Here is a 13,599-nt window from a genome sequence, read left to right on the forward strand (position 1 = left end):
TCTTCTCTTGAATCTGTTCGTCACCTCCATATAATCATAAGGGATTTGATTTAGGTCATACCTGAATGGCCTAGTGGTTTAAACTAAAGAAAGTGGGGAAAGCCACTATAAGTACAAATATTATTTATCTATTCATATCCATAGAAGAGTCTTCTATTCACAGATAGTTAAAAGACAAATTTAATTCATTCTACTCAAATGCTAACAAATTCTGTAAAAGCAGTCTGAATTAATAAGAATTTTTATAATGACTAAAATCTAGAATTTACTTGTGTTGTCCTTGTCAGAATGCATCAAGAATGTGTAAGAATTTTAACAACATATTTTCTGTCAACACCTCCTAGGCAGCCTGGTGTATGGGGCTTAATGAAAACAGCACCCAAAATTATTTCTATAGATTTATAATGTATGGTTAAAGATATTTGATTATTTGAAGTACAAGTTTTATGAAATCTGGGCTTGTTTACTCTAATGTATATTATTTCCTTTTTTCCCATAGATTTCTGAAGATGATTCATACGTCAGTGACATAAGTGACAACCTTTCCTTAGACAATCTCAGTAATGATTTGGATAATGAGAGACAAACTTTGGGTAAGATTTAAGTTATTTGATCTCAAAATATTATTTGCGTGTTTGAATCTTTGCAGAACACTAGTAAGTGTATATGGAGTACCTGCTGCAGACAGAGAACGGAGCAAGTTCTACATCAGAAACTTAAGACGTGGTTGCCACCCTCAACGGTTTTATAATCTAGGTGGAAACATGGCACTCGTGTGAAAAATGTATTCATTCACATAAATTTGCTCATGCAGATTTCTATTTTATAAAGTAAGGGCATACGAATCATCTTATGAATATCAAAGATTAATATAACAGATGCTTCTTGTGTGGTTAAACTTTCTGTAAACATATTAGAATATAGCTCTTTGCCTTCAGGTATCTAGTGGCTTTCATAGTCTAGGCATGATGTAGGACTTATATTGCAAAAGATCTGATCTAAGTGCTAATTTAGTTTCAGATTCTTCAGGATAACTCTTTGGAGAGTAACAAACAGCTATGTCCTTGGAGGCAGGGCTTCAGGTACCCTAAGATGTCCCTTTATTTCTGGTTAATCTCAAGAGTGAAAATGATGCCCAGAAAGTGTGAGTTGGAACCGTGGGGTACCTGGAGTGTCTGCTGTCTCCAAACAGCTCTGATTTAGGAGTAAGCAGACTAAAGCTTGTTTAGGAAGCTGACCTACCTTAAGAAGAATCTGCCCACTGAACAGGTTTTTATGTGAGTCCTGTAGCATCAAATACTCCCGGTTTGGGTACTCAGTGTGCCTGGGGTCGGTGGGCTTATCTATGCCAGGACACCACCTCTTTTCATATCTACATGGAGGACAAAGACCACGTCAGGTCCTTTTTATGTTTCAGTGTTTCCCAGCTCAGTATGTACATGTGAAATACAATGATGATGAGCTGTTATCTGAATGCCAAAGAGCCTGCTCTTTGAAGGATTACAAAAAAGACAGGTAATTTTACTGTCTTCTGGAAGAACATCCTTCCAACATCATACCTGCTAGAAGTCAGAAGCTCATTATGCTCTGGGTCATTCCTGAATTGTTTTTGGAGAGATTAACCCCTTGGTGGAAAAGTCTGAGAACCAGTGATTCAAAGGTAAAGGCCAGTCATATAGGAGCAAGTTCATATGCTACTTGTTGTTGTAAAAAAACAAGGAGGTGAACTGAAAGAGAAATGAGAAAGCATCAGTTATTTCCTTAGCAAACAACACCCACACTGAATGGGAACCCTCATTGTGGATGAAGAAGACAGACAAACACCCAAGTCTCCTTCTATTTGAGGCCTTAGGGAGGGTCACAAGGGGAACCAAGGGATAGAGGGTTCAGAGGTCAAAGTTAGGAACAGAAGACTTGCCCAAGGACCTAAGACCACAGTTGTGCTGAGTTGACACCAGACAGGAAAAGCATGTAAGAGGTGAAGGCCAGTTCTCTCTCTCTTCCACAGTCATGTTGCTAGATTACTGACCATTGTTTTCTTAGCTTGAACAAACACTGGGCCAAACCCAGCTTTCTTCTTTGGCACTAATTGGAAGATTAGATCTCTACATATCGGTACTCTACTGAAAAGATTATATGTAGAAATAACCTTTGCATCTTAGGACACGATATTTCCTACAGAAGGAAACAGGATTGAATCCAGGTCTTGATAAATTACCACACTAGAATTTCTTTGAACCCTTAGTAAAGGCTAGGTATTTAGAGCGTTTCCTATTAATTTATACCCCTCCCCGACCTGCCCAAATCAGTATGCATGTATTTGGTTCTGTCACTGCATTGGATGCTGTGTGGAGGTTCAGTGGTTAAGAATACAGATTTAGGATCTGGATTTCCTCAGTTAATCCCAGCTCTGCCACTCACTGGTCATGCGTTCTAGGGCAAGTTTCTCAATGTCTCTGTGCCTCAGTTTTCCTCATCTGTAAAATGGGGCTAATAATACTGTTTATCTCAAGAGGTTTTTGCAAAGGATAAGTGAAATAATATATGTAAAGTGCATGAAAGACTGTCATAGAGTAAAAAGCTAGGCAGGTATTAGTCATTATTATTAGCAGTAGTATTGTTGTTCAGTTGCTAAGTCATGTCTGACTCTTTGCAACCCCATGGACTGCAGCATGCCAGTCTTTCTTTCCTTCACTATCTCCCAGGGTTTTCTCAAACTCATGTCTGTTGATGGTGATGCCATCCAACCATCTCATCCTCTGTGACCCACTTCTCCTCCTGCTCTCAATCTTTCCCAGCATCAGGATCTTTTCCAATAAGTAGGCTCTTTGCATCAGGTGGTCAAACTATTGGAGCTTCAGCATCAGTCCTTCCAGTGAATATTCAGGGTTGATTTCCTTTAGGAATGACTGGTTTGATCTCCTTGCTGTCCAAGGGACTCTCAAGAGTCTTCTCCAGTAGTAGTATAATATTTCTTTAAAATGAAGTATTTTGAGATTACAGGGAACACTGTTTTTAAAGACGCTTATCATTTGCAGCTGTTTACTTGATTTTTGCCCATGTTGAGCAACTGAAACAAATTCAGAATTTAATTGCATGTTTAGATTAATATGAGACTTCAAAGCATGACCTCACTTTCATATTCTTCTGTTCATCAAAGCAGCCTCATTATTCAGAGTGATTGACTTTAAAATAAAATACCACTTTCTCATATGTTGGTGTAATGCAAAAGGTTTCTTTTGAAAATAGATTGTGCTGGGGTGGGAAAAGAATTTCAGAGCATAAAGTAATGGAAGTTGTCACAAATGAAAAAATTGATGGGTGTAAATACCTAAGATGTAAATGTTTCATTCATTTAAAAAGATATGTAGGCCGAATGTAAAGATAAATGTCAAGTGGCAATTACGTTGTAAAGCAAATATAAAAACAAAAGATTATGTCTTAATATATGAATAGGAAAGCAGACAATTCAGAAAAAAATATTCATGAAAACATTCCAAGTCACAATAGTATTTTTTTTAATATAAGTTAAAACAAGGAGATAGCACTGTCCACCTAATGATTTGCCAAGAATTCAAAATGAATGCTGACAAGCCTAGAATGACCTCAGAACATGGACACTGGTACATGCTTGCTGATATATGGGAAATTTTGAAGAGTAGTATGCTCACATGAATCAGAAGTCTAAAAATGTTTGAGTTCTTAGACATAATAATCCCACTTCTTTATGTCCTTAGAAAATAATCAGATATAATCAAATATCTAAGAATATGTACATTAATTAACTTTTTTTTGCATCATAGCAAAACATTGAAACAAATCTAGAAGTCCAACAATACATGAATGATTCAAAAAATTATGGCTTATCCATAGCATGGAATTGTTTTACATTCATTAAAATTGTTTTAGAAGAATTCTGGGTAGCATAGAAAAATATTTATTTTAACTAATGAAGCAAAGCATTAAACTCTACAAACATTGTGAACTGTATGGAGAAAACAATAAATGAAAATACTCCAATATAAATGGCTACTGTTTCTAGGTGGTGGGATAATGGATGACTTTTATTTCCTTTATAATTTTTCTGTAATATGCACAATTGTTTTATCAGAATTTGAAATGATCTTTTAAAAGATTTTAATAAATTTTTATCAGAAAATGAAGTGCTTTTAAACGGTTTAAGGAGATGAGAAGTAACCTACTCTGGGCATAGCAGTCTAGTTTCCAATATTATCCTCAGTGTATATAAACTCTGAAGAACTAGCTTTTGAGCAGTAGCATGAAGACCTCCCTGTGAAGAAAGTCCATGAGTTTTAATGTTTATAATTTCGGGTGCTCCATTTAGCTACTCAAGTTGTTTTTATTGTCTGACTTTCAGTCATAATCTGGATAATTGAGATTAACAGTATCATTGTGTACTTGCTAGGCAAGGTGGATTTCTTTTTCCTTTTCAGTAGTAAAATAAAATGAAAATCCTTATAAGGCAACCAGGCTGATTTCCCTTTCAGGGCCAGTGATCGATAGTGGGGGGGAAGCCAAGTCCAAAAGAAGGACGTGCTTGCCGGCGCCGTGCCCCAAGTCCAGTAACATCAGCTTGTGGAACATCCTGAGAAACAACATCGGGAAGGACCTGTCTAAGGTGGCCATGCCGGTGGAGCTCAATGAGCCCCTCAACACGCTGCAGAGGCTCTGCGAGGAGCTGGAGTACAGCGAGCTCCTGGACAAGGCCGCCCAGCTGCCCAGCGCCCTGGAGAGGATGGTGAGCACACACCCTGCCACCTCACCGGCCCACCTTCACACCTGAGTTGTGGGCACAGCAGGGCTCCTGTCCTACTTTCCACCTAGATTGCTGATCAGAGAGGCTCATTTCCCAGCCACCTCCGCTTCCCCTCTGCCTGGCTGTTTTCAGTCACCTGGTCAGGAATGGCCATTGAGGGCGGCTTCCCTGTAACAGCTGCTGCCTGAGGGTAGTTCTGCTCTGTGGTTTTGGGCTTCCTCTTTCTCCAGAACCTTCCATGTGATTGTTCTGATGTTGCCTGGATGGAAAGCATTTCTTGAGGGCTGTCTTGAGTGTTTATTTTTACTACCCTGAGTGGGGAGAATTTAATTCTTTGAGCTCTTTTTTGTTTTGTTTTGTCCAGGGTAAATTTCCCATGAGAAGGTTTTGGTTTATTTTTGAAATTGTCCTGTCAGCCCCTGAATTATTAGAAAATATCATTCAGTCACAGAAGAGGTTTTCACATCAGAAAGATTCTTCTCCCCCTGCCACTATTTTTAAATCAATTTTTATCAGAGTAAAGTTGATTCCCCTTCCCCACTTCTGCTTTTATAGACTAAGTTAAAGAATAAAAATCATCCTAGAAAAATTAATCTTCTATTCTCTACTTAGTATCAGTTCTAATCAAGTAATGGGGCTCCCAATAAAGGGGACTTCAAGAATTTCTCATCCTTCCCCTGTCTTGTGGGGACAGAGGATAAGGGTACCTTTGTGATAAGACTGTGGCCAACTCAACCTTTCTGTGACTGTGGCTATTTGCCCTTCAAAACTGAGTGCCTCTTCCTCTTGTTGCCTTCTGGTATGTTACCTGCTCAACAGAAAGTTCATTGTGTGGGATGCTGGCACATCAGTGTCCTCCCCCACATTCAGCATCTCCGTCCTGGGCATTTGCTGATTGGCCGAATGGGAGGGTTCACCTCCAGCCCCAGGGACCTTGCCAGACATCACCCTCTCACTGGTGGAGGATGCGTTTGTTTTCTAAATTGTGCACATTCTGCAGTTTAAACTCTCATTAGAACTTCAATTTCTTTAGTAATTTGAGGATTAAGGGGAAATCTTGACTACTGGTTGAAAGAGACATCCCATCTCATCCCATACTGTCTCCAGGGACCTCACCCATCAGAAAGATTTTCTTTTTTGATACTAATGATAATAGGAGTAGGAGAGAAAAACAAGCTGTTTATTTTCTGTCTTCTTTGTTACTCTTCCCCCAAAGAATTTCTATGAAAAGGGAGGTAAATAACTTGCAAGGAAAGTGTTAAAAGTTATCATTCTGGGACAGTGCTTTTCTTTAAAGAGCATGACTGACTTTGAAGATGAAAGCATTTTAAAAGGTGTTTCATTTTTGTAGCAATTTAGAGACCCTTAGGATGTCAGCTGATTGATTGGAGTCATTTGACCTTGAGAAGTTTGAGGAAAGGCATCAATACCTTAAGAAAGGAAAGTTCAGAAAAGCATTAGGGAGGAACCTAGCCCATGTAATAGGTTTGCTGCTGGAAGTATGAGGGTCAGCTCTACCCCTGCAGAGATTCTCTCTCATGTTGCCAGCCCACAGGGAAGATGCTTTGTTTTGCCTGCTCCCTCCCTTCCTTCTCCCCCTGCATCATGAATGATTCCAGGTTCTTTTCAACATGTGTTATATTAAATTGTGAAGGTGATTCAGGGTTGACTCAGCATTCCATATAGACGTGTAACCTTGCTGCTAATCAGAAAACAGACATCTGAGGAAGCAGAGAGAGGAACAGATACCCAGGTTTCAAGAACAGACTGAACTGAGCACAAGTTGATTTTAATAAGCTCTCCAGCTACACTAGAGGGTTCTATACACTCTAGTGTGAGGTGGTAAGGTGGGTCCAGCTTGTAAAAGGCATTGAAAAATATGTGACTAGTGAACATTTATGAAAGGTACCCAGCTTTTTTCCCCAATATAAGAAACTTTATGAAATAAGCAGAGAAGAAGAAACATTGAGATTATTACTCAGTATTAGAAAGGAAAATTTGCTATTGCTACTTAGGTTTAATTTTTTTGCCCGCCTCCCTCTCAAAATACCAAAAGAATACAGACACACCTCAGAGATATTGTGTATTTGGTTCCAGACCGCTTCAACAAAGCAAGTAACACAATAAAGTGAGTTGCATGAGTTTTTTGGTTTCCCAGTGCATATAAACTTATGTTTACACTACACTTAGTCTATTAAGTATGCAATAACCTTATATCTAAAAAGCAGTATATATACCTTAATTTTTAACATCAAGTGAAGTGAAAGTCGCTCAGTCGTGTCCAACTTTTTGCAACCCATTGGACTATACAGTCCATGGAATTCTCCAGGCGAGAATACTGGAGTGGGTAGCCTATCCCTTCTCCAGGGGATCTTCCCGAACCAGGAATCAAACCGGGTCTCCTGCATTGCAGGCAAATTCTTAACCCATGCAGGAGACCCCAATTCGATTCCTAGGTCAGGAAGATCCTCTGGAGAAGGGATAGGCTACCCATTCCAGTGTTCTTGGACTTCCCTTGTGGCTCAGCTGGTAAAGAATCTGCCTGCAATGTGGGAGACCCTGGTTCGATCCCTGGATTGGGAAGATCCTTTGGAGAAGGAAAAGGCTACCCACTCCAGTATTCTAGCCTGGAGAATTCCATGGACTGTATAGTCCATGAGGTCACAAAGAGTCAGACACAACTGAGTGACTTTCACTCACATACCTTAATTTTAAAAGTGCTTCACTGCTAAAGAAAAATTTGAAATATCGTGAGAATTGCCAAAATGTGACACAAAGGCATGAAGTGAGCAAATGCTGTTGGAAAAATGGCACCAACAGACTCACTTGCTGCAAAGTTGCCATAAACCTTCAATTTATAAACATCGCAGTCTCTGCAAAGCACAATAAAGCTCAGTAAAATGAGGTGGGCCTGTACCGTGGCTCTTTAGTGCCCTGAAAGGGGAGCTGTGCAAAACACTGAGACCCTGACAGCCAGGGCCAAGAAGATTTTTCTCATTTCATATTCACCTATAATTTTCCTTTAAAAAAAAATTTCTTTTTTGACCGTGCCACGTGGCATTTCGGATCTTAGTTCCCCCAACCGGGATTGAACCCATGACCCATGCAATTGGAAGCATGGAGTCTTATCCAGTGGACCACCAGGGAAGTCCTTTCTTTTGCTTTTTGAGCTCTAATTTTTCCTCCAAGAAAAACAAAACTTCTTGAAAGCTACTGTATTCTGTCCTATGACTCATTACCCGGGCTCAGAAAATGACTCCCACAGATTTCCTTTGGTTAGATGAGTTTTTTTTGGTTTCTACAATACCAAATTGCGAATGGTTAAACTTAGGATGCTTATTCTTAAAAAAATAATTTTATGTTGGAGTATAGTTGATTAACAGTGTTGTGTTAGTCTCAGGTGTACCCCAAAGTGATTCAGTTATACCCGTAATATATGTATTGATTCTTTTTCAAGTTCTTTTCCCACTTAGGTTATTACAGAGTATTGAGCAGATTTCCCTGTGACTTACTCCTGAATCTTGAGGGAAGTTTGGCTTCTTTAATGCTCTTTGTCCCTCTCCTCCTCCAGAGCCTTAGCACAACGTCAGGATTGTCAGATAGTGGCAGATTTAGAGGGACTGACTCACCATCTTGAAAGCCTCTATCCACCTGCAGGCATCAAACCAAATGGACAATCTGATTCCTTTATCTCTGGGGCCAAAATGAACACTATTTAAACCCATAACTTGAAACCAAAGTCCGTTCATTAAACCAGGGACAAGTCTTTGCCTTTTTGAAATAAGCAGGAAAGAGAGAAAGAGAAGCTATATTTTGTTCATGTCTTTGTGGAAATAAATTTCTTTGTGATGGAGGAATAACCAGGTTCTTCCCCTTTGCCTAGGTGTACGTGGCAGCCTTTGCCGTGTCCGCATATGCATCTAGCTACTTCCGTGCCGGGAGTAAGCCTTTTAATCCGGTCCTTGGAGAAACGTATGAGTGTATTCGTGAGGACAAGGGGTTCCGGTTTTTTTCAGAACAGGTAGGTATACACCCTTTTTTTGTTTGTTGGGAGAAGTTGCTCATGTCTCCCATTAAGCGTGCTTTTGAAATATTTATTTCCCACCTGTCACTGGCTTCCCAGTAACAGAGATAATTACAGTGCTTCTACACATAGAGAGATCAGTTTCCTTCCACTGAAACCTTGCCACCACCCATGGGCTTAAAGGTGCTAGCCAGGCTGGGGCTCGCTTGGCTATGTGCATCACCACAGTTCTTTCTGTCTAAACCTGTAGCAGAGAGGAATTTTTAAAGCACGAAGCATTTGCCCAAACTGCAAGTTAAGAGATTTAAAGTGTGCAGCCTAGCTCGCTGACATCACCATTCTAAAACAGGAGCACTGCCATCAGAAGCAGGAGCACCAAATAAATGCATTATTTTTGGTTTTGATTTAAGAGAAATCATTTATTCGTTTATTTATTCATTCCATCCATAAATACTTCTCGAGATTATACCACGTGCCTAGCATTGTTTTAGGCGCTGGGGTACTGTATTGGATGATGGGCCAGAGGCAGACAAGAATGCCCGTCCCTCAGCTAATGGATGGACAAGCCTTATGCTCACACAGCCTGAGTTCCCTGAGGTTCCGTGAGACCCTTCCCACCTGTTTTAGCAGGGGGTAATATTCAAGAATTGTGTCTCTGGACTCAGCCAGCCTAGATTCCAATCTCAGCTTTCTCTCTCACTAGGTCTGCAACCCAGGGCAAGTTCCTTAACCTCTCTGTACTTGAGTTTCCTCTTTAAAGTGGCGATGAGGATAATGGTGCAGACTCCAGATGGTTTTGCAATGATCAAATGAGTTATTCTCTACAAAGCTCATAGAGCACTTATCCTTGAAGTAGGAAGTGTTACATGACGGTTTGCTATCCTTATTGACCTATGACAGCATAACTTGCAATAGTGGAATGTTGGGGACATCCACAATATCTGTCAATAAGGAATTGTTTAGCTGAAATAGAGTGCAACTTGACTGAAAATAAAGACCACTTCTCTCCCATCTCGTTAAGGCAGCACCTCAGCGTGTCTATCCCTAAATGTTAGCCTGGGAACATGAAACATCATTGATTCCCTCCCAATTCTTAGAAAACTGAGAATAAAAGGATGAGTTGCTAAAACATGATTTTCCTCCTATTATCTTGGTGCCTTCTTTATAAGTGGGCTTGTTTATAAGTGGACTGGTATTATGGGAGTAAGAAGGGGAGGGTGGTGTGACTGAGAGTCTTATGAAGAGGGTGATGGTCTTAACTGTGAATTATGAGCAGTGTTCTCTGAAACTCAAAATGATTAGCCAACAATCCCAAAGCACATTGTCAGTTGTTTTCTGGTTAGCAGTTAAAACAAGAAATTAAACACTGATATTCGAACAGTAGGGGGTTAAATCAGTAGTTAAAGGGTAAGATAATCTGATTCAAATTCAACTGGGTTATTTAAACACTAAACCTAAAACGGAATGCGAATACATGAAAATATAATTTGGTTACCATGGTATTCTGTGCACTCATATGAAAAAACAAAGGCCAAAAATAGCTCCAGACTACAGCAGACAATCAGGACGCTATGAATAGGTAGAAGGAAAGAGTAGTAACATGCACTTGTGTAAAACTGAGTTTCAATTCCACGAGCCCCTGACAGGGCAGGGCTGATTTGGGATCTGTGGCTCCCCTGTGATGGCAGGGAGAAAGAAAAGGGAGCCCCTGGACGTGTATGCACAGAGATGGAAAGAGTTACATAACTTAGTCTTTAGTTCCATGAAATGGATCCCAAGGGAATAAATAAGAAAGAGATCTGGTCATTGTTGGTAGCACAGGGCGTGCTGGGTGTAATATGGACCTTTTTCATTCTAACCCCACCACTCTGTCGCCTTGTATGAGCTACTTAAACTTCCTAGACCTCAGTTATTTATCTGTAAAATAGGGATGATCATGCTTAGTTCATAGGCTGCAGGAAGGATAAGTAAAATAACACACTGATATGTGAAGCACATTCAGTACCTGATTATTGCTGTTATACTGAGAGGCAACTTTTAAAATGCTTTTTAATACCCAGTGTTATGAACAGTTAGAAGAGTGTTGAAATAATATATCCTATATCTACTCTACTGATTCAAATGGTTCGAAAGTGGCATAGTGTCACTGCTGAGTCTCTGACAGAAAGCCATCCAGGATGCAGCCAGGAGTCCTCACCGCTGGCTTCACATGGGAATACCACCATCCTGATCATGAGGGAGCCACTTCATCTGTCTGGAATTTAGCCTTATGGCATAGGTAGTTGAGTCTTTTAATACATCTGAGTATGAATGATTCTCTCAGGGACAGAATCACACTAGCTAAGTTTACAAGAGACAGATCTATAAATCAGAATACTACCCTATGCCTTTCGAATATAAAATTGACTTGCCATGGGGACCAGATGGCTTTGGTCAGCCTGACTAGGGATGTTTTCCCATAGACAGATTTCTTAAGGAAGACAAAATTGGGTCATCACATAAGTGTACAGTGAGACGGAGAGGTGACTGATTAATTCAATGTGCCAGGCTGTCTGCTGCCCCAGGAGTGGAAAGGGTTTTGTCCAGTATCCTCCTTTCCCAGCCAGCAGGCAATACATCAATTCAGCCTCCTCTACTCCCTCTCTTGGCCTTGTTGGTTATATTGACCAGCCTACCTGTTGTGCGTGAAGGCTTTCTAATTTAACACATCTAAAGAGAGTGCCTGAGCATTTATTCTGTTTTAAGCTGGTACCTGCCAGTCTGGCTCCTTCTGCTTCTAGCCCAGAAGACGTTCTGTTATGGAGACAGCATAACTCCACCCTTGTCTGTATGTGTAGGTGATGGACTGCAGCTTTCAGAGTTTGGGGGCTTCTTTGCTTTCTTGTACTTCTCTCCAACGAGTAGAGGTGCTGAATGATATAATAAACTGAACAGAACCCCTGAATTAATATTTTGGGGTGGAACTCTAGTCTAAGGAGGACACTGATGGATATCTCCAAGTGAAAGGACCTAGAAAAAAATAGATTACTCAGCTTTTCTACTGAGTTTTCTAGACAACAGGGTTGGGTGATTTGGAAAGTGATTTTTATCCATTTCCTCCAAGCCCTGGGATTTCATTTGCTTGTGGTTTTGGTGGGGATGGGGAAATGTTTGGAGTTGTCGGTGGCTAAGGCAGTTGAAGTAAGCGCTACTTCACAGAGTTCAGCTACATGGAAGCTTGCCCTCTTTATATTGTCTCTCACATAAAAGGCCCAAAAATGCAGTATCAAAATGACTTATACAGTCAGAAACGAGAGAAAGCACTTGCTGTTCAAATTTTCCTCCTAACAATTAACTAGTATGGTGCTTGCAAGGTGCTTTATGCTTTTAAAACTTGATCAGGATCTTGTTTGATCTTCACAATTACCCTGAGTGGCCAGTGAGGCAAGGATCAATTACAGATGAGAAAACCAAGGCCTGGCCCATCAGTGCCTTTCAAGGTCCTCAGCTGACACCCTCTGTTTCTATTCCAGCATCCTCTCTTCCTTACCTTTTTTTGGTATGTCTTGTGTAAGTTTAGTTACTGTGCTTAGAGCTGCCAGCGTCATCAGCTGCCCATGTGAAAACAGCCTTTTGTACTCTGTTCAGACTATGGGATTTTGCCTGTCATTGTCAAGTAAACCTTTCATCCTGCAAACTCACATAGGAATGTGTTCTCAACTCTGATTGCGGGCTGGGCAGTGGCCTTTGTGAACAAGAAACATTCAGGAATCAGTCATAAACATTCTAGTCACATGTGCTAACCTCTGACTGTTCCACCTTCTCAGGGGAGGGGTTTCCTTTCTGCCAAGAAATCTGATTCAGCCTTGGTTTTCTAAATAAGCCCAGAAAAGGGAGAATCCAGAAGGAAAGGACTTCCTTTCCCTTCTCAGGGACCAAGGGTCCTGCCAGCAGGTTCTTCCTCATTGGTTCTCAGGCAGCCTGGGTAGAGTTTCATCAGGAACTAGACTGATCAGAAAAGTAATTTCAGTTCACTTTGCTTCTTTTTTCTGTACCTTTGGGAACAGTCTGGTGTCCATAAAGGATATGCAGTTAAGCTATTATCTGAACGTGGCTTTTCCTGATTACCAGGAACTTCAGCTGTCAGATCATTGTTTAAGTCGTTTTCAGCATTTACCCACCCAGCCATGACTGTTGAAATTTTGACTGAGAAGCTGAGCAGTTATTGAAAGTTACTAAAATGTAAGAGATTCAAATGGAGCCTTTTTTCCTTTGCTTCACAGACGCAGCTCTTCTTCCTTTTCTATTACTCCTCAGATTCTGAAAAATCATCCTTGGCTGGACTTTAAAAATACCATATACCTATCACTTCCCGCCGTGCACACCCACATCACCCATCTGAGTGGTTCTTTTATCTACTCATAGGCAGGGTTATTTACTTCTGATTAAAATGGCATCTTATTTAAAGTCATTATCAGGGTAAATTCAAAGCTGTTCAAGTAAAACAAGCAATAAATCAACTGTAAGGTGACCAAACCAGTGCTTCTGCATTTCTAGGTTATTACTTACTGTATTTTGTTTTGTTTTGTTTTTAAAGAAACCATGTGTTTATCAAATAAGTACTTAACTCTGAACTCAGGGGAAGAGACAATAATTGGTAACTCTTCCCCGCCCCCCAAATCAGACCAGTATTCTTGGCCTCCTTCCTAGTAGCTTTCTCTTATAATCCACATCCTGTTCATCAGCAAATCCCAGGGTCTTTCTTCCAAAGCCATTTCACTGCCACCCCACTGGTGCTGGTCACCAAGCCCAAGCCATT

At 40.5% G+C, this 13,599-nt stretch overlaps 1 protein-coding gene across 7 annotated transcripts in view; it reads left to right on the forward strand.

The window, feature by feature from the left end:
• OSBPL3 (oxysterol binding protein like 3) overlaps positions 1 to 13,599 on the forward strand; it is a 196,902-nt gene that overhangs the window by 154,400 nt on the left and 28,903 nt on the right. For 6 of the 7 annotated variants that reach the window (XM_081533859.1, XM_081533865.1, XM_081533863.1 and 3 more), the window contains 3 exons: positions 500 to 593; positions 4,509 to 4,759; positions 8,661 to 8,798. In XM_081533859.1, coding sequence (XP_081389985.1) covers positions 500 to 593; positions 4,509 to 4,759; positions 8,661 to 8,798 — 483 coding nt within the window. The remainder of the gene's footprint in view (positions 1 to 499; positions 594 to 4,508; positions 4,760 to 8,660; positions 8,799 to 13,599) is intronic. The other variant, XM_081533861.1, reaches the window with a different exon arrangement.

The sequence above is a fragment of the Giraffa tippelskirchi genome, chromosome 10, assembly GCF_054371585.1.
Source record: "Giraffa tippelskirchi isolate mGirTip1 chromosome 10, T2T-mGirTip1v1.2.pri, whole genome shotgun sequence".
NCBI lineage: Eukaryota > Metazoa > Chordata > Mammalia > Artiodactyla > Giraffidae > Giraffa > Giraffa tippelskirchi.